The following is a 17,119-nucleotide window of genomic DNA, read 5'->3' on the forward strand; positions in this document are numbered from 1 at the left end:
AATGCACCAAAGTTCTTCTTCGTGTCCAATAAAACTAAGTACTTGAATGTGTATACTAGCCATCTGACGTTACACTAACTCATTTTATCCTGTAATACTTTAAAAATATTTTCATTTTAAAATGAGGATATAACAAAAATGTTTAAACACTCAGCATTTTTCAGTACTTTCAACTGGTGGTAAAGAGACAAAAAGCTATGATTTGGTGATGGGCCTCTGCTATAGTTGAACATTATACACTCCATATTGGCATCTGCAAGAGCTCTCAGTCTAATGAGCTCTGGTAAAACCACTTTCCCTAGGTCTGATCAGTCTTTCCTTCTCAGCTGTGCATATTTAAGCGCAACCTTTTGCCAAAGTTAAAGCTTCCTCCACTGGCCAGTTATGAACTGCTGAGTCGTCTAACATATCCTTGAATGTCCCTTGCTCCACCGCTTGCTCAACGTTGTAAGCAAAACCAGTAGGTCTTTTCGATGTGAGCAGGTCGAGAAGCAAGATACCAAAGGAGTAGACGTTCTCTGCAGCTTCAGGGACTTGTTTGGCGATTTTGCTTAGATTGTTCGGGTCAATCAAAATGTTTCCTGGTTTCAGATCACGGTGCACTATCGTTTGTTCTTGGAGAACATGGAGGAGGATGATAGTTTGTCCTTTGGAGACAATATGATGACCTGCTCATTTGAGAGCATGTTGGCTTCCTTTATCTTTATCCACTGTTACAGATACTAACCCTAAATTCACATACTTGTTCTTCACGTTTCCCTTTTGGAACTTCATCAATTACAGAGTAGCATGCTCTCCAAGAATCTTGGCCTTTTCTCGGATGGCTTCAATATAAAATCTGCGGTATTCCTAAATTAGGACTTTCAAGGACTCCTATTACCTCCAAATTAGAACAATAATGGATCATTATTGTAGCTTCTTCTTGAAAAAAAAGTCCTAATCTCACGCATAGATTCATGTATTATGTGTAGGATACACTATTGTAATGTTATAATAATAATCATATGGAGAAATGAGTAAACTTAATGAAACTATGCAAACTAATTTACACGAACGAGAGAGTGACTGATTTTATAAAGCTGGAAAAGTTAACAAATTGTTTTTCTTACATCAACATAACAAATTGTTTTTTTTTCAAACTCTTCTTTCCATTGATAAGACTGACCATACTCATCATCGATTCACCGCAAAACCAAAGTCATCATCTTCTATCAACCGAGAAGCAAAGACATTGGTAGAAGCTTCCAAGTCAATATCCGACTCTCTTAACCTCTCTATCTTCTCCACAGCATCTCTCATCTCCATCCTCCTCTCTTCATCTTCTTCGCAACAGCTCAACCCTATTTTCAACAGGCTCAGCATCTCTGCTTTACAGTTCTTCTTCCCAATCATTTCCTTGTCAAACACGTCACTCGTTTTCTTCTCTTTCACCATGTCACTCACCCAAGTCACAAGGCTCATGTTAGCATCGTACCCTTTACTTAGATAATTCTCAGGAAACCTACCGGTTATAAGCTCCAAGATCAGGACACCGAGGCACCAAACGTCGGTCTTCTTGGTTATATGTCCCTTTAAGCTGTACTCTGGAGATTTATAAGCGATCATTAGGTTATGAGATTGCTCTGAGTTCATCACTGGTCTTAGCGCGTAGTCTGTTAAGAGAGGCTCAAATGATTTGTCAAGTACAACGTTTGATGACTTGAGATGACCGTGAGGGATGGTTAGTGTTGGTAGCTCCTTGAACAAGTAACCTAAACCCTTACCAACTCCTTGTATAATCTTTAGCCTTGTCGGCCAATCCAATCCAGGTTGATCCACAGAATGGTTCCCTGAAACAACAGAGCAGTTTTATCACGTTAAAACCTAGTCAAGTAACTATTATCATTGACAAGATGATGATAATAATAATAATAATAATAATAATAATAATAATAATAATAATAAGCATAAAAATAATAATAAAAATAATAATAATAATAATAATAATAATAATAATAATAATAATAATAATAATAATAATAATAATAATAATAATAATAATAATCGAAAGAAAATGTATTGTATTCTCTTATCTGTATTTTACACCGTATACATGTATTTATACTCCTTTCTATACCGGTTTACTTAACATACCACCGGTTCAATCACTATAAACTCTAATAAAAACTTTTCAGAATCTTTGAAAATTTTATTGCAGAAAATTAATTAATTCAATTATAATTATCATAAAATATAATTAGAGACTAAAATTAATTTAGCTTTAATTGATAAGCAAAAACTAAAATTATATAAAATTAATTATATTAACGATAATAATAATTTAATTTTTTTAATTCAAATATAAAATAAAATATTATACTTAAATTATGTAGAATGATAAATGACAATCACAAAATTTATCAAATGACCGATGAGATATATTATTATTTATTTTGCAAAACATTTTAATTACAATATGGGTTGATAAAACCATATAATAGTAAAATAACATAATCATTCTTAATTTAATCCATTAAAAATGAAAAAAAAAACACTCAATGGAAGTACTGATCAAATTCTAGCTTCGACTGAACATTCTCTGCAAAAATGAATGTTACGTAACATTTATGGCAACAAAAAATTTAAACTTCAGGGTTTATCCTTTGGGTTTTTGGTCTGCAGCAAAAGTCGTAACCGATATTTTGGGACTGGCGGTTTGTCCCGTTCACCAGTATATATGAGGATTTAATCAGCTGCTCCGGTTCAAGGTTGTAGAACTGTAAACCGTAAAGCATAACACGTGAATACGAGATGTTGACTCGAGTGCCGCCGAGCCTTATCCGATCACTTACTCATTCTCCAATTTAAGACCAAGACTTTCGCGTGAATTTTTGAAACTAGAATTGGTACGAGGTTATTATACTATGAATCCAATTTAAGACCAAGACTTTCGCGTTATCAAGTAAAATAGGCATCAACCATCTCCACACAATCAAATGTTATGCAATAACTTTCATATTTATAAGGCGATCACAATATTATTTTTTGCATATAATTTAATGGGCACAAGCTTCTTCAATAGCTGCAACACTTTTCTTCACATCCACTCCCATATTGCAGATATTGGCAAGTGCTCCTGCATACTTCATATCGTATTCCATCTTTGCTCCACATTGATTCTTGAAACTTTTAACCTGTGATGTTTTATTCAGTATATATTTGTTTTAAGGGTCTTTAAGTGGAACACAAGTAACAATAATTGATAAGGGGTTGTTACCAGAGTCTTGTAGCAGTCCCAATCATCTACAACAGGTTGTCCTGTTGTTCTTGTGGAAGTTAAGAGATCTAAGACATCGGTTTTTTTGAGTGAAAGTCTAAGAATCTCTATAATGTTCTGATCGATTTGTTTCCTGTGATTTATTTCCTCAAGCAGATTCTTCTGAGCTTCTTGTCTTTGAGGTGACCCCACAGGAGCGTTTTGAATCTGAGAGATAAATATATAGTGAAACATCAAAAACAGACACATCTTTCGTTTATGTTTCAATCTTGAAAGATTAGGACTTCACCTTCGTCTCGAGATATAACAGAGGGATATCTCGCGCATCGACCTGCGAAAGCAAAGAAACAATAGATTTAGTTCATATAATCTCCCTGGGACCACTTTCTTTCCTTCTTATGGTTAGAACTTCTTATACACGAAAAATCAATAGACCTTATCCCCGTAGTTTTCGTGTTCAGCACCATCATCAGCGCTAGATTCTGTATCAAATAGTTGGGTTTTGCGAGATTCTGCTGAGAAAAGAAGCAGAGCATAAAGAAAAACAAGAACTTGTAAATGACCAAGAAAAGACATTGTCGTAATAAGACTTCTAAAGAACTGTTTTTTTTTTCTCTTGCGGTTGATGTTCTTGAATACCGTAGTATATAACTCGTTTATATAGAAAATTTCTTTGAGTCGTTTGCGTATTAAAGTTTGAGTCTGTGGATGCAAAAAGTAACTCATAATATTAAACCCACAAAAAGTAACTCATAATGTTAACTGCTGATGTCAACGTAGTATTTAAATTTGCGTATTAATGTTATTGCTTTTGTTTGCTAGCTTCTTTTTTGAGATAATTGGATAAATAGGATATATATATATATAAATTGATTTGTATGATGGCAACTTTTTTCCTATAAATCAATGAGGAGTTCTTCCTTGTCTGACGAAGTTGCTGCTCTTTTAGACCATCTGTTAGACCATCTCCATTAGTGCCAAAATTTCAAGGAGACAAAGTTGCTTACAATGAGTTCAATGGAGCTTCATTTAGTGGCACGGTTTTCATGGCTTTTTTGACCGATGCATCGATTGATGTCTTGCTTTAAGTGTACTAAGATTAGGAAAAGTCGTTCTTATGGTGGTCTAATGGGTAACTCTTTTGGCAACCCTGGAAGGGTTTTGCCTCAAAACAGATCTTCTTTTTGACAACATTGGTGTTTTGATTGTCTACATGATCATAATCTTATATATTAAAACAGAAGTCATAACCTTGGTTCATGTGTGATTTTTTTTTAAAATGGACCTAATAGACATATTCCTAAAAAGTCATGTTACATTTAATCTCTAAGCTTATCATTTAAATTTTAGGCATACCAAAATTTTTTAATAGGCTATGAATAATTGGATTTAAACAATAGATGATTCATTTGATTTATAGATAGTATAAATTGAATAGATATAATTTAATGTTGTAATATTATACCTCCATATGTTAATTATTTGTCGATGTTAACTTTTAAAATTATAAAGATTTTTTTTTAATAACAAAATTATATTATCTAACAACGATTAATCTTTACTACCTTAAACCAATGAAAATAAACTTTAAACTATATAGTTTATTTTAAAAATTAAACAAAAATTAAATGTTTAATTATTTACTCGATAATATAAATCTATGAAGCGAAAAGTTTAATTTTTAAGAAACTTTCTAAATTTGTGAAATGTTACAATATCTTTGAATATGACAATAAAACAATATTTTACTAATGTGTATATATAGTTACGATTTTAACAATGAAATAATAATCCGAAAATATATATATAGAAGAAGATACAAATACATGTGAAAGTTTGAAACAATCTATTCAATGAAAAAATACACCGTAAACTTATTATGTTTTAAAAATTGATAGACACATATATATTATAATATATACCAATTTTAAATTAAAAATAAAATATTTATATAAAAATAAATGAAAACAAAAATCCGCGCGGTTGCGCGGATCGAGATCTAGTTGGTATTTAAAATCATATTCTAGTCTAATAAATAATCTGCTGCTACTTTGTTGAAGCTTACTCTTCTCTGGTTGTTGTTGAAGGTAATGTGTTGGCTGAAAAAAAGAAGAAGATGTGACTCACCATTACGGTGTTCTTGAAGGATGGTTCAGTCAGCATTGGTGGAACACAAGAGCTGTTAGAGCAATCTTATTGGTGAGATACTCACTAAGTATGTCAATAATATAAACTTATCTTAAACTAAAATAAATCTATACAATTTTTTTAACATATGGAATCTTAATATATATTTTTTTAGTTTTAGTACTATTACATTAATTAAAAACTTAATATACTATTATATTAAACTTCAATCATTTCAATTTAAACTATGAATAATGAATCTTGTTAGATAGATATTTTATTTTAAGATTTATAAAAATATATAAAAATATTTTTAATATCATATAAAGTATAAAGAGTAGGTGATTTTATTTTATTGACAAAAAATATGGTCAATTATAAAATGACCTGTGTCATTTGCCAAGGGTTCTAATAAGATGGGTGCAGAGGAACAGTTGTTAAGCTTTTGATTTAAATTTAAAATTTTCATTTATTTTAGTTACATTTTAAGTCTTAGATATTTTTTAGTATATTTTCATTGGAGCTGCTTTTATTCTTCTCATTACAACTGTCACGGGCGAAGACATGGAGATGGACCTTGCAATGCAAGCTGATTACTCGTTGCAAAGAAGAGTTTCTCAGATTTTTGGTTGCAAATGTTGCTAGTAGATGTTTTAAGATCCATTTTTCATTTGATCAATAGCTTACTGAACAATTAAAACAAAGTCACACACTCTTATGATATTTTAAGAATAACTATAACGTAATGAAATCGTAATCGTAATCGTAATTGTTGTGATCTACATAAGGTTTTTATACGATATATCTTGATTTTTAGCCGATAATTTCTTCACAAGGAAATTCAGATGCACAAAGAGAGACAGAGAAACAGTGGATCGTAATATGAGTACACATGCATGGTTGTTATATAATTCAAGCAAATTTTTTTTTTTTTTTTGTAACTGAATTCAGGCAAACTTTTGCTTGGAGAAACAGAGAAGCAACATATATAAAAGATCTTGCGTCCTTTGATTGATTAATTGTTATGTTGCCTAATATTATTGTTCGAAGCCTGCTGACTCTATATTATTTTAAGCCGTGTGACATATACAGTACCAAGAATCTTGTGTCCTGGTGGTTAAATGCCTTATGAAATTAGTATGGGTGGTGGGTTCTAACAACAAATTTTTTTTTATTTCACTTTTTCTCAAAATTAAATTAATGAGATACAATAGATACCATGCGATATTTTGGGTGGTGGTTTTGGAGTATATTTAGGAAAGATATTAGACACTATATGAAATATTTCATATTTTTGTGATTTTTAAAACAAAATAGATGAAAAAGGCAGAACGTGTAACCTAACCTAGGTAATATAGAATACTAGTTGAATAATGGGTTGGAAATCGATTCTTCCATACACATATTATTAGTTAATAGTTAGAACATATCATTATAACACATAAACAAAACAATGTAGATTCGAAAACCAAAAACTGAACAGTTAAGTTTGTGCTCTGAGGTTATGAACTTTTGGATTGAAACCTCGGAAGAAGGAATAGAAGGTTAGGAGGTTTGCAAATTTGGACAGTGCTAGATTTAGATCCATACAATATATATTTGAAAATGCTTATGTACATATGTGCTTGTATCTATGAATGGAAGCGTGAACATAATTTGTGGTTAAAATTGATTTCCTCTTTCATTATGACTGAGAAGAACATAGCGGATTGTTTAGCCTTAACAAATAGAACTCGGCTTCTTACATCTCACTGGAATGAAAACCCTCCCCAAGTGCCCAAACAAAGAAAAACATCTCATGGGGCAAAAAGCCAAGCCACCACATTCACCAAAACTCAAAACTATTTAAATGTGATGATGTGGTTTAGCCTTCAAGTAACAGTAGCAATATCTATGATATAGTAAATACATATAAAATCCATTTGGGTTAAAGAATGTCTTCTTTCTAGTCTTTTTGTTTTTTGTAAGAATATCTAACCTTTTCATTTTTGTGGAAATATAACAAGTGTGGAGTATGCAGACCTTATTGTTTCAAGTGGAGAAGAACAGCTTTTGTCATATCTCCAGGTAAAGACCCACTAAACACACAATTATAATTTAAATATAAAAGAAAGAAAAAAAATTCAGATTATGATTTAGATATTAAAAAAAAGCATTTCAGAAAATTTGAGCTTTATTGTTTATGCTTTGGTTTTCTTGGTGTGCAGCAAGTCGTAACCGGTATTTGGAGGTTGGCGGTTTGACTTGTTTCACCAGTATTTATGAGGGTTTAATCAGCTGGTCCGGTTTAAGGTTTTAGAATTGTAAACCGAAAAGCGTAACACGAGACGGTGAATTGAATCGAGAGCCGCGCCTTATCCGATCAGAGTTACTGTCTCACTAACTCTCATTACCGCTCGAGGAAGATGTCTTGCTTGGTCTCATCAACTTTCTCACTCGTCCCCTTCGACACGAGTCTGTCTCGGCCAACTCGTTCCAGCAAACTGAGCTCTTCAGTTTCATGGAAATCTTGATTTCCCAAATTCTCCATCGAAACCGGCTCCATACTAGAGTTGATATAACTGTATAGTTGGTTTAGTGTTAACCGGGCATTTATCCGGGAACCGGTTCTTGTGTAACTGAATAATAACAGAATCATTTTAACTTTCTCAACGTTTCTAACACTCCTCCATTATAATATCATCTCCCATCGTCAAAAAGGTAAACCCTTCTTATTGCGTCGTCTGTACTACACAACCGCTGGGTACATTCTCGTAATTGCTGTGATGTTCTGTTTTTGTAGCTTAGCGTGTGTTCTTGTTTGTATGTTGCCCTTGGATGTGAATAAAAAAAATGTGGGCTTTCTCAATTTATGTCTCACAATCTACTGATGCTTGAGATGAGAGTGAATCTCTTCAAAGCTTGTTTCTTTATCTCTTGGGTATTTTAAAGATCCAGTTTTTAATGCATTGTTTAGGAGTCTTTTTGTGCAAGCTGCATGGACTCAAAGATCACGTGGCAAAGCAGCGAAAAGAGGCCCAACAGGAAGTCATAGAAGCAAAGAACAGACATGTATGTACATGAGGCCTTTCTTGCTCAATGTCTTCTTATCCAGGAAGTTCATCCACGCCAAAGTGAACAAGCAAAGTCATTTCCGTTGCCACCACAAACGCAAGAGATATATCAGGAGAAACATACGAAGCGTGCAGATTGATCCGTAAGCTCATAGCTGAGTGTTCGATGGAAGCAGACGTGTATGCTGCTGTGTCTTGTGAGCCAAGAAAGGGTGAAAGAATTGAAGGCCTAGGGATTGTTATCGATACCATTAAGGAACATGACATTGTTTTTTGTTCCTTGATTCTCTCTTACAATACATTTTGTGTTACCAAAAAAAGGTCTGTGTTTTGTTTCCTTGCCTGTGCAGCTGAGGAGAAACACAACCTCTATGGAAGAGAATTGTTCAAGAACACTTATATTTTTTTCTTGTCACAAGACCACACAATCAAAATATTATGCAATAATAACTTTCTTATTTATAACTTATAAGTCGATCACATTACTTTTTTTTCATACAATTTAATGGGCACAAGCTTGTTCAATAGCTGATACATGTTGCTTCACATCGACTCCCATATTGCAAATATTTGCAAGTGCTCCTGCATACTTCATACCGTATTCCATCTTTGCTCCACACTGATTCTTGAAACTCTTAACCTGCCATGTTTTATTCGATATATACTTGTTGTTACGTGTAATATAAGTAACAAGATTTGAGTTGCGTTTGTTACCAGAGTCTTGAAACAGTCCCAATCATCTACAAGAGATTGTCCTGTTGTTCTTGTGGAAGTCAAGAGATCTAGGACATTGGTTTGGTTAAGTGAAACTCTCAGAATCTCTATAATGTTCTGATCGATTTGTTTCCTATGATTCATTTCGTCAAGCAGATTCTTCTGAGCTTCTTGTCTTTCAGGTGACCTCACAGGAGCGTTTTGAATCTGAGACATAAACAAGTAAGACATAAAAAAAAACACACATCATTTGTTTATTTTGCAATCTTGAATGATCAGTCAGGACTTCACCTTCTTCTGGAGATATAACAGAGGTATCTCACGTGTATTGACCAAGCTTAGGTTAGAGATTTGTGAGGCAGTCAATGAAGCTAGACTGAAGTTTTTGTTTTCAGGATTGGTTCCAATGTAAGAGACGAGATAGTCTTTAAGAAGCTCCTCTGATCCAAAACGGCAGACATGAGAAGATCTTGTTCTTCTCTTTACAACTTGGTATTGCTGCTTCAAAGTCTCTTTTCTCATGTCATGAAGTTCGCTGCCCCCAAAATCAAAAACATAGAACCATTTAGGAAAAAGTGATTCTTAATGTCTTGAAGAACAATCAAATCATAAAGATTTTGATTCTTAAAATTTTACCTGTCCTCAAGCCAAGAGACACTAAATTCGTCGCCGAGACAAAGACCATTATACTCAGGAGGAGAAGGAGGATATGTATCACCACAGTAGATGCCATAGCTGCTATCTTTTGCATTAGAAGCAGTAACTGCGTATATATTGAGATTTGTCTTTAACAGCCCTTCAAACATGCTTCCAGATTCACAAGCTTCAATATATATCACCTAACATAACACACTTCAACAATTCAAGAGCAGAACAGTATATAGAAAAATACTTGAGAGATGATAATGAAATTACATGAGTTATTAATGCATACCATCTTCTTGTATCTTTTTAGCAAGTGCATCCTCTCCAAGACTTTGATGAAATCTTCTGCATAGAGTGCTTCACCAGTGGGCATCGCTGAGAATAATAAACATCAAGAAACCATGGATTAGTATATCACTAGAAACATCTATCATAGATATGAAATGATGGTAAAATACGTACATATAAATCCTGTAGCTCCATGGTCAGCATAGTAGATGAATATATTGTCATTCGGACCACTTTTCACAACTTTTCCACTTCCTCCTGTGACGCCACTCTTGTTTCCAAGTATCACATTTAAAAAGTTCTCTACATTCACAGCTTCTCCCGTGTAGTCCTGCTCAACCAAAAACATCAACAACATCTAAGTTTGTAGCTTCATTTATAAGCATATACAAATGCACAAAAGAACTTATAAGAACCTTAGGAACTCCTTGATAAACATCCTCTCCCCCGGGTCTGTTAATGATTACTCCACGCTTGGGATTCTTAGGATTTAAGGCAATGTCATCAAACATAAACACTATTATGTTTTCATCTTTTAGACCTCCTTTACGCAGTATCTGATACGCATGGCATATTTCAGCCTGTTAAATCAAAACAACAGTAGATAATTAGTTCATAGAAATCTCCTAGCTAAGACCACTTCTTATCTTATGCTAATGACTTTTTATAAAAAAAAAAAGAAGCAAAACCTGATGCCTATAGTTTTCATATTCTTTAGAACCAGCCACTAGAACCGCCCATCGTTGTCCTTCTGCACCATCGTCACTAGATTCTGTATCATGTTCGGTTTTGCGAGATTGTGCTGAGAGAAGAAGCAAAGCATAAAGAAAAAGAAAAATTTGAAAATGGCCAAGAAAAGACATTGTCAGAACTGTGTTTTTCTCTCTGTAATTGTTCTTGAATGCTGTATGTCTCGTTTATATAGACGATTCCATTGGTCAAAATACTTGTTTGCATATTAGAGTTTGAGTATGTGAACGCAAAAAGTAACGCATGACGTTGACACGTACGCTTAAGCACTTAGCGTGATATTGAAATAATTGCCTTGAAATGTTAATAATTTGCTTTTGTTTCCTAGCTTGTTTCTTTTTTCCTTGTTACCGCGTGGATATAAATTATCTGTATTGGAATTTATTATCTGCATATCGAAAATGATGAAATGAGTACATAATATTATGTTGGCTTTATTTTTGGTTGTTTTGTTTGAAATATATCTTTCTTATTTTCAATATTTGAAGATCATTTTTGCCATCATTTGAAGATCAATTATACAAATAGTTTTGACATATCTAACAGTTTAACTCTCTTTTTATTTTAAGAAAGATAATGTAATATATCAAAAACAAATTCTTATCTTGAACAGATTATTAGACTTTGTGATTATTATAGTTTTCCTCTTAAAGCAAGAGCTCAAAAGAGCTATAATCAAGTGCATACACTAATGGCCGTTCACTGACAGCGATAATTGAACCATCTTCAATATACCATTAACTGGTTGATTCTCTTTTTTTTCAACATATTTTTTCATTCACCAATTTAAATCCTATCAATTGAAAACAAGATTCATATTTAGCATAAACAATACATATAGGTCTTTAGGGCATCTCCAACCACACTCTATTTTTCACTCTAAAATAGAGTTTAGAGTAAAAATGCTCCAATAAGACTCTATTTCTCACTCTATAATATAGTGAAAAATAGGTTTACTCCAAATATAGAATAACTTGTTTTTTTTGTTCATCACTTTATTTTCTACTCTAAAATAGAGTACCATTAGAGCAAACTCAAACTCTATTATAGAGTTACTTTATTTTAGAGTAAAAAATAGAGTAAACCATTGGAAATGGTATTAGAGGCTATATTTGGATTTCTGAAGTTCACTGGGAGGATTTTTGTTTTGAAGATAAAATTGAGAAGGTATCTGTTATATAGGTTTAGAGAGAGGTCATCAATACAAAGGAACTAGCCATCAAAATCATTGAATTAAGAAGACAGAATGAAGAATCGGCACGTTACTGTTTCAAAAACGTTGTGAAGTGCAATCATTTCTTTAGGGAGATAATATAAGTAGTTACTGAAAATTGATTAGATTACTAGTATTTTTTTTGGTATTTAGAAGGTTTGGTGTGGGCTATAGTTTTTTTGGGTCTAATGTGGGTTGTAATTTTTTGGACTTCTTATTAGTTTATTGTATTTTGGTCTGAATAATTACAGTGGCTAGTATTATTGTCTATGTAGATAATAATTAACTTTATATATGCATGCAGCACAAGTCCTAGGCGAAAAATTCATGATAGTTTACGTGGAGTTTTTACTAATGTGACAAATTTTGATTGGTGTTATTTTTTTGTTGATCTGTCATACGTACTGATTTGGTTATATATTATTTGTGTCCACATAATTTAAAATGATTAAAACTTATAATTTGTATTTTTATTATGGAAAATAATAAAAAATGATAATAAAGTTCTTAGTTATGATATAAATACTGTTATATTAATTTAAACTTTATTTTTGTTATAAAATCACTGAGTGCCAATCTTGATTTGATATTTTACATTATAGCTTTAGAGTATATGTATAATTACGAGTATCTCTTAATTTAGAAGCTAACTAGGATTAGCATTAGGATTTGTGTGATCCAGATTTCGTCTTGTATATATCAAAACAGAGTTTACGTGTTGCAGAGGTATTACTACCAAACCTAACATATACTTTCCTATAGTTTTTTTTGCTTACGAATATAAACAATATGAATACATTACACCCAAAAAAAAAGAATGGCCTCAGTTCATCTTTCCTTCAACATACAAGGATTATAATCCTCGTCGTTTTCATCTAAAACGAAAACAAAAGTAAAGTTAGCATAGATACAACAAGTTTACACTAGCTCATTTTATGTTAATGTTTTAAAAGTTAATTTATGGAAAGTATATATAATGCACCAAAGTTCTTCTTCGTGTCCAATAAAACTAAGTACTTGAATGTGTATACTAGCCATCTGACGTTACACTAACTCATTTTATCCTGTAATACTTTAAAAATATTTTCATTTTAAAATGAGGATATAACAAAAATGTTTAAACACTCAGCATTTTTCAGTACTTTCAACTGGTGGTAAAGAGACAAAAAGCTATGATTTGGTGATGGGCCTCTGCTATAGTTGAACATTATACACTCCATATTGGCATCTGCAAGAGCTCTCAGTCTAATGAGCTCTGGTAAAACCACTTTCCCTAGGTCTGATCAGTCTTTCCTTCTCAGCTGTGCATATTTAAGCGCAACCTTTTGCCAAAGTTAAAGCTTCCTCCACTGGCCAGTTATGAACTGCTGAGTCGTCTAACATATCCTTGAATGTCCCTTGCTCCACCGCTTGCTCAACGTTGTAAGCAAAACCAGTAGGTCTTTTCGATGTGAGCAGGTCGAGAAGCAAGATACCAAAGGAGTAGACGTTCTCTGCAGCTTCAGGGACTTGTTTGGCGATTTTGCTTAGATTGTTCGGGTCAATCAAAATGTTTCCTGGTTTCAGATCACGGTGCACTATCGTTTGTTCTTGGAGAACATGGAGGAGGATGATAGTTTGTCCTTTGGAGACAATATGATGACCTGCTCATTTGAGAGCATGTTGGCTTCCTTTATCTTTATCCACTGTTACAGATACTAACCCTAAATTCACATACTTGTTCTTCACGTTTCCCTTTTGGAACTTCATCAATTACAGAGTAGCATGCTCTCCAAGAATCTTGGCCTTTTCTCGGATGGCTTCAATATAAAATCTGCGGTATTCCTAAATTAGGACTTTCAAGGACTCCTATTACCTCCAAATTAGAACAATAATGGATCATTATTGTAGCTTCTTCTTGAAAAAAAAGTCCTAATCTCACGCATAGATTCATGTATTATGTGTAGGATACACTATTGTAATGTTATAATAATAATCATATGGAGAAATGAGTAAACTTAATGAAACTATGCAAACTAATTTACACGAACGAGAGAGTGACTGATTTTATAAAGCTGGAAAAGGTAACAAATTGTTTTTCTTACATCAACATAACAAATTGTTTTTTTTTCAAACTCTTCTTTCCATTGATAAGACTGACCATACTCATCATCGATTCACCGCAAAACCAAAGTCATCATCTTCTATCAACCGAGAAGCAAAGACATTGGTAGAAGCTTCCAAGTCAATATCCGACTCTCTTAACCTCTCTATCTTCTCCACAGCATCTCTCATCTCCATCCTCCTCTCTTCATCTTCTTCGCAACAGCTCAACCCTATTTTCAACAGGCTCAGCATCTCTGCTTTACAGTTCTTCTTCCCAATCATTTCCTTGTCAAACACGTCACTCGTTTTCTTCTCTTTCACCATGTCACTCACCCAAGTCACAAGGCTCATGTTAGCATCGTACCCTTTACTTAGATAATTCTCAGGAAACCTACCGGTTATAAGCTCCAAGATCAGGACACCGAGGCACCAAACGTCGGTCTTCTTGGTTATATGTCCCTTTAAGCTGTACTCTGGAGATTTATAAGCGATCATTAGGTTATGAGATTGCTCTGAGTTCATCACTGGTCTTAGCGCGTAGTCTGTTAAGAGAGGCTCAAATGATTTGTCAAGTACAACGTTTGATGACTTGAGATGACCGTGAGGGATGGTTAGTGTTGGTAGCTCCTTGAACAAGTAACCTAAACCCTTACCAACTCCTTGTATAATCTTTAGCCTTGTCGGCCAATCCAATCCAGGTTGATCCACAGAATGGTTCCCTGAAACAACAGAGCAGTTTTATCACGTTAAAACCTAGTCAAGTAACTATTATCATTGACAAGATGATGATAATAATAATAATAATAATAATAATAATAATAATAATAATAATAATAATAATAATAATAATAATAATAATAATAATAATAATAATAAGCATAAAAATAATAATAAAAATAAGAAAAATTCTCTTAGATATTTTTTTTAGTTTATTTTCACAAAAATATACCCCTAAGAAGAAAAGTGACCAAAATTTGTTTTATTGAATGGTAAATATGCATTTATACTCTTAGTGTTAACTAATTTTTTTTTGTCATTAGTGTTAACTAATCTAAGACTTAGGAGTTAGAGTTAAGGGTTTGGATTTTGGGATGAGTTCAAAATTTTAAAAATTAAAAATTAAAATTAAAATTTTCAAAATAAAAAAGACTATTTTGGTTTTTTTAAGGACTATTTTTGTCACAAAAACTTATAAAAATTTATTCGAGAAAATTGCTCTAAAACTAATAATTAAAATAATAATTATTATTATAATAATATCATTGACAAAAAGTAAGCTTACCGTGAAGATGGCTTGCCAAGCTACGGTTAGGCATGAACTCAGCGATCAAAAGCTTCTCTTCTCTACGGTAATAGTAAGCCACAAGAGGTAACAGATTCGGATGACTCAGCTTCCCTAACCTTCTTATATGCTCATGAAACTCATCTCTTCCCACGTTGTTCATATGTTTATACCTCTTCACGACCAGCGTCTTGCCGCTACTTATCCCGGCTTTGTAAGAAGCACCAAAGCATCCACTCCCAAGTACTTCAGCAGAAGCTCTTAGAAGATCTTGAAGGTCGAATCTCTGAATGTCTTCTTGCAGAAACAAGAGCTTGTCCTGGTCCGGTACTGTTACTCTCTTAGTAGTGTAGCTAGTAACAGACTCCGCGGCTCTCTCCGTGTCCGCGGGTTGATCATAACTGTATTTATATGTCCTGTCTTGCCCCGCGGATGGATAAGCCGACAAGCACTTCTGTTTTCTGGTGTGAAAGACACAAACCACAAAGGAGATGATCACTAGTATTACACCAATGACAATCAAAACGATTGCAATTGTGTAGAAAGAGTTGCTCTTGCTCTTCTTCTCCGTGGAAGTAGAAGGAGGATCCAGAAAAAACCATGAATCCCCTGAGCATGAGCTTAGTGGAGGATCACACAAGTCCTTGTTCCCTGAGTTGTTAAAAAAATAAGAACAATCATTTTCACTTCAAATTCAAGAACTCAGTGTAAATTGTAATATTTTTCATAGTTTGTAATATCATAATTATTCAACATTAAAAAAAAATCATGCGTAGATCTTAAAAAGTTTGTTTAGTTACCTGCAAAAGAGCCAGGATCCATGTTACGTAGGCTTTCGGGTATAGGTCCCTCGAGGTCATTGTTCTCGAAGCTAGCTAACTTAAGATCTTTCTGTTTAAAATCAGGTATCGCCCCTTGGAACTGGTTCCCATTCAGCCTCACCTCTAAAAGCAATGGCAAAGAAGCTAAAGAAGAAGGGACGTTCCCGCGAAAGGCGTTGTTCGCCAGCAAAAGCTTTTTCAAATGATGCATACCTTCAAACGCGTCCGCGGGTATCTCCCCTGTAAACCTGTTGTTAGACAAGTACAATGACTTCAACGAGACGAGTTTCTTGACAGATGGCATTGCACCGTCGAAATTGTTGTTCATGAAGCTTAAGGTTCTTAGGTCCTTGATAGGAGTCAATGGTTCAAGGTCTAGCTTCCCGGTTAAACCCATTCCTTCAAGTTGTAGACCCCAAACATGTCCGGCAAAGCAGAGAACACCGAACCAGTTTGATGACTTTCGCTTACAAGGCGCGGTTGAAGGATCCCAACTGCTAATGACAGAAGCATTCGCTAAAGTGTCTTTGAATCTCAAGAGGGAATCTGCGTCTGAGCCTGGCACAACCTTGTGCTCCTGAGACATGACCATTATGGCTGGACATAACCCAATGATGAGGAATGTGATGAAGGCTAGTTTCTTCGTCAAGGCGGTGTTGCTTGCAAGCCTAACCTGGCTCTCCCAAGTTAGCATTGCAGCTAACACACGCTATTGATCGATTCTTCAACAAGAAAATTCTTCTTTTTCGAGCAGAAAATGATTTTTTCTCTCTTTTCTTTTCTGGGAGACAAAGAGAGAGAAAAAAAATGTATGAAGAGAGAGAGAGATAGGGAACAAAACCTCACCAAGAATAGACAAAACCCAACTATGTCAATTGGCAAAAC

At 33.9% G+C, this 17,119-nt stretch overlaps 4 protein-coding genes across 4 annotated transcripts; all 4 read right to left on the bottom strand.

Moving 5' to 3' along the window:
* Nucleotides 1-336: 336 nt before the first annotated feature.
* LOC125577751 (pollen receptor-like kinase 4) lies at nucleotides 337-2,835 on the bottom strand. Its single transcript, XM_048739490.1, has 3 exons — nucleotides 2,832-2,835; nucleotides 1,194-1,829; nucleotides 337-668 (listed from the first exon to the last, which is right to left on the bottom strand). Exons 1-3 carry the CDS (start codon nucleotides 2,833-2,835, stop codon nucleotides 337-339), a joined length of 972 nt encoding a protein of 323 aa, XP_048595447.1.
* On the bottom strand, nucleotides 2,704-4,652 carry LOC125577090 (vacuolar-processing enzyme delta-isozyme-like). The gene is made up of 4 exons (XM_048737833.1): nucleotides 3,692-4,652; nucleotides 3,546-3,587; nucleotides 3,257-3,463; nucleotides 2,704-3,173 (listed from the first exon to the last, which is right to left on the bottom strand). The coding sequence occupies exons 1-4, from the start codon at nucleotides 3,980-3,982 to the stop codon at nucleotides 3,036-3,038; spliced, it is 678 nt and encodes a 225-aa protein (XP_048593790.1). The 5' UTR covers nucleotides 3,983-4,652; the 3' UTR covers nucleotides 2,704-3,035.
* Nucleotides 4,653-8,824: 4,172 nt separating this feature from the next.
* Nucleotides 8,825-11,129, bottom strand: LOC125577088 (vacuolar-processing enzyme delta-isozyme-like). Its single transcript, XM_048737830.1, has 8 exons — nucleotides 10,773-11,129; nucleotides 10,500-10,664; nucleotides 10,258-10,414; nucleotides 10,085-10,170; nucleotides 9,787-9,989; nucleotides 9,442-9,685; nucleotides 9,151-9,357; nucleotides 8,825-9,076 (listed from the first exon to the last, which is right to left on the bottom strand). The coding sequence occupies exons 1-8, from the start codon at nucleotides 10,944-10,946 to the stop codon at nucleotides 8,939-8,941; spliced, it is 1,374 nt and encodes a 457-aa protein (XP_048593787.1). The 5' UTR covers nucleotides 10,947-11,129; the 3' UTR covers nucleotides 8,825-8,938.
* Nucleotides 11,130-14,153: 3,024 nt separating this feature from the next.
* Nucleotides 14,154-17,102, bottom strand: LOC106379585 (pollen receptor-like kinase 4). Its single transcript, XM_013819510.3, has 3 exons — nucleotides 16,214-17,102; nucleotides 15,414-16,064; nucleotides 14,154-14,850 (listed from the first exon to the last, which is right to left on the bottom strand). The coding sequence occupies exons 1-3, from the start codon at nucleotides 16,926-16,928 to the stop codon at nucleotides 14,195-14,197; spliced, it is 2,022 nt and encodes a 673-aa protein (XP_013674964.2). The 5' UTR covers nucleotides 16,929-17,102; the 3' UTR covers nucleotides 14,154-14,194.
* Nucleotides 17,103-17,119: the final 17 nt, after the last annotated feature.

The sequence above is a fragment of the Brassica napus genome, chromosome A1 (assembly GCF_020379485.1).
Source record: "Brassica napus cultivar Da-Ae chromosome A1, Da-Ae, whole genome shotgun sequence".
Lineage (NCBI taxonomy): Eukaryota > Viridiplantae > Streptophyta > Magnoliopsida > Brassicales > Brassicaceae > Brassica > Brassica napus.

Bases quoted from the DNA above. Each gene is read 5' to 3' on its own strand.
- LOC125577751 (XM_048739490.1), bottom strand. The intron at 669-1,193 runs GTTTTGCGGTGA...TCAAATGAGCAG, and splicing joins GATAGAAGATGATGACTTTG to GTCATCATATTGTCTCCAAA.
- LOC125577090 (XM_048737833.1), bottom strand. From the start codon at position 3,982: ATGAGTTACTTTTTGCATCCACAGACTCAAACTTTAATACGCAAACGA. The intron at 3,588-3,691 runs GTCTATTGATTT...TTGCTTTCGCAG, and splicing joins ACGAAAACTACGGGGATAAG to GTCGATGCGCGAGATATCCC. The intron at 3,174-3,256 runs GTAACAACCCCT...AAAACATCACAG, and splicing joins GGGACTGCTACAAGACTCTG to GTTAAAAGTTTCAAGAATCA.
- LOC125577088 (XM_048737830.1), bottom strand. From the start codon at position 10,946: ATGTCTTTTCTTGGCCATTTTCAAATTTTTCTTTTTCTTTATGCTTTG. The intron at 10,665-10,772 runs GTTTTGCTTCTT...TTGATTTAACAG, and splicing joins ATGAAAACTATAGGCATCAG to GCTGAAATATGCCATGCGTA. The intron at 9,990-10,084 runs GTATGCATTAAT...GTGTTATGTTAG, and splicing joins TAAAAAGATACAAGAAGATG to GTGATATATATTGAAGCTTG.
- LOC106379585 (XM_013819510.3), bottom strand. From the start codon at position 16,928: ATGCTAACTTGGGAGAGCCAGGTTAGGCTTGCAAGCAACACCGCCTTG. The intron at 16,065-16,213 runs GTAACTAAACAA...TTAACAACTCAG, and splicing joins GGATCCTGGCTCTTTTGCAG to GGAACAAGGACTTGTGTGAT. The intron at 14,851-15,413 runs GTAAGCTTACTT...CTGTTGTTTCAG, and splicing joins CTTGGCAAGCCATCTTCACG to GGAACCATTCTGTGGATCAA.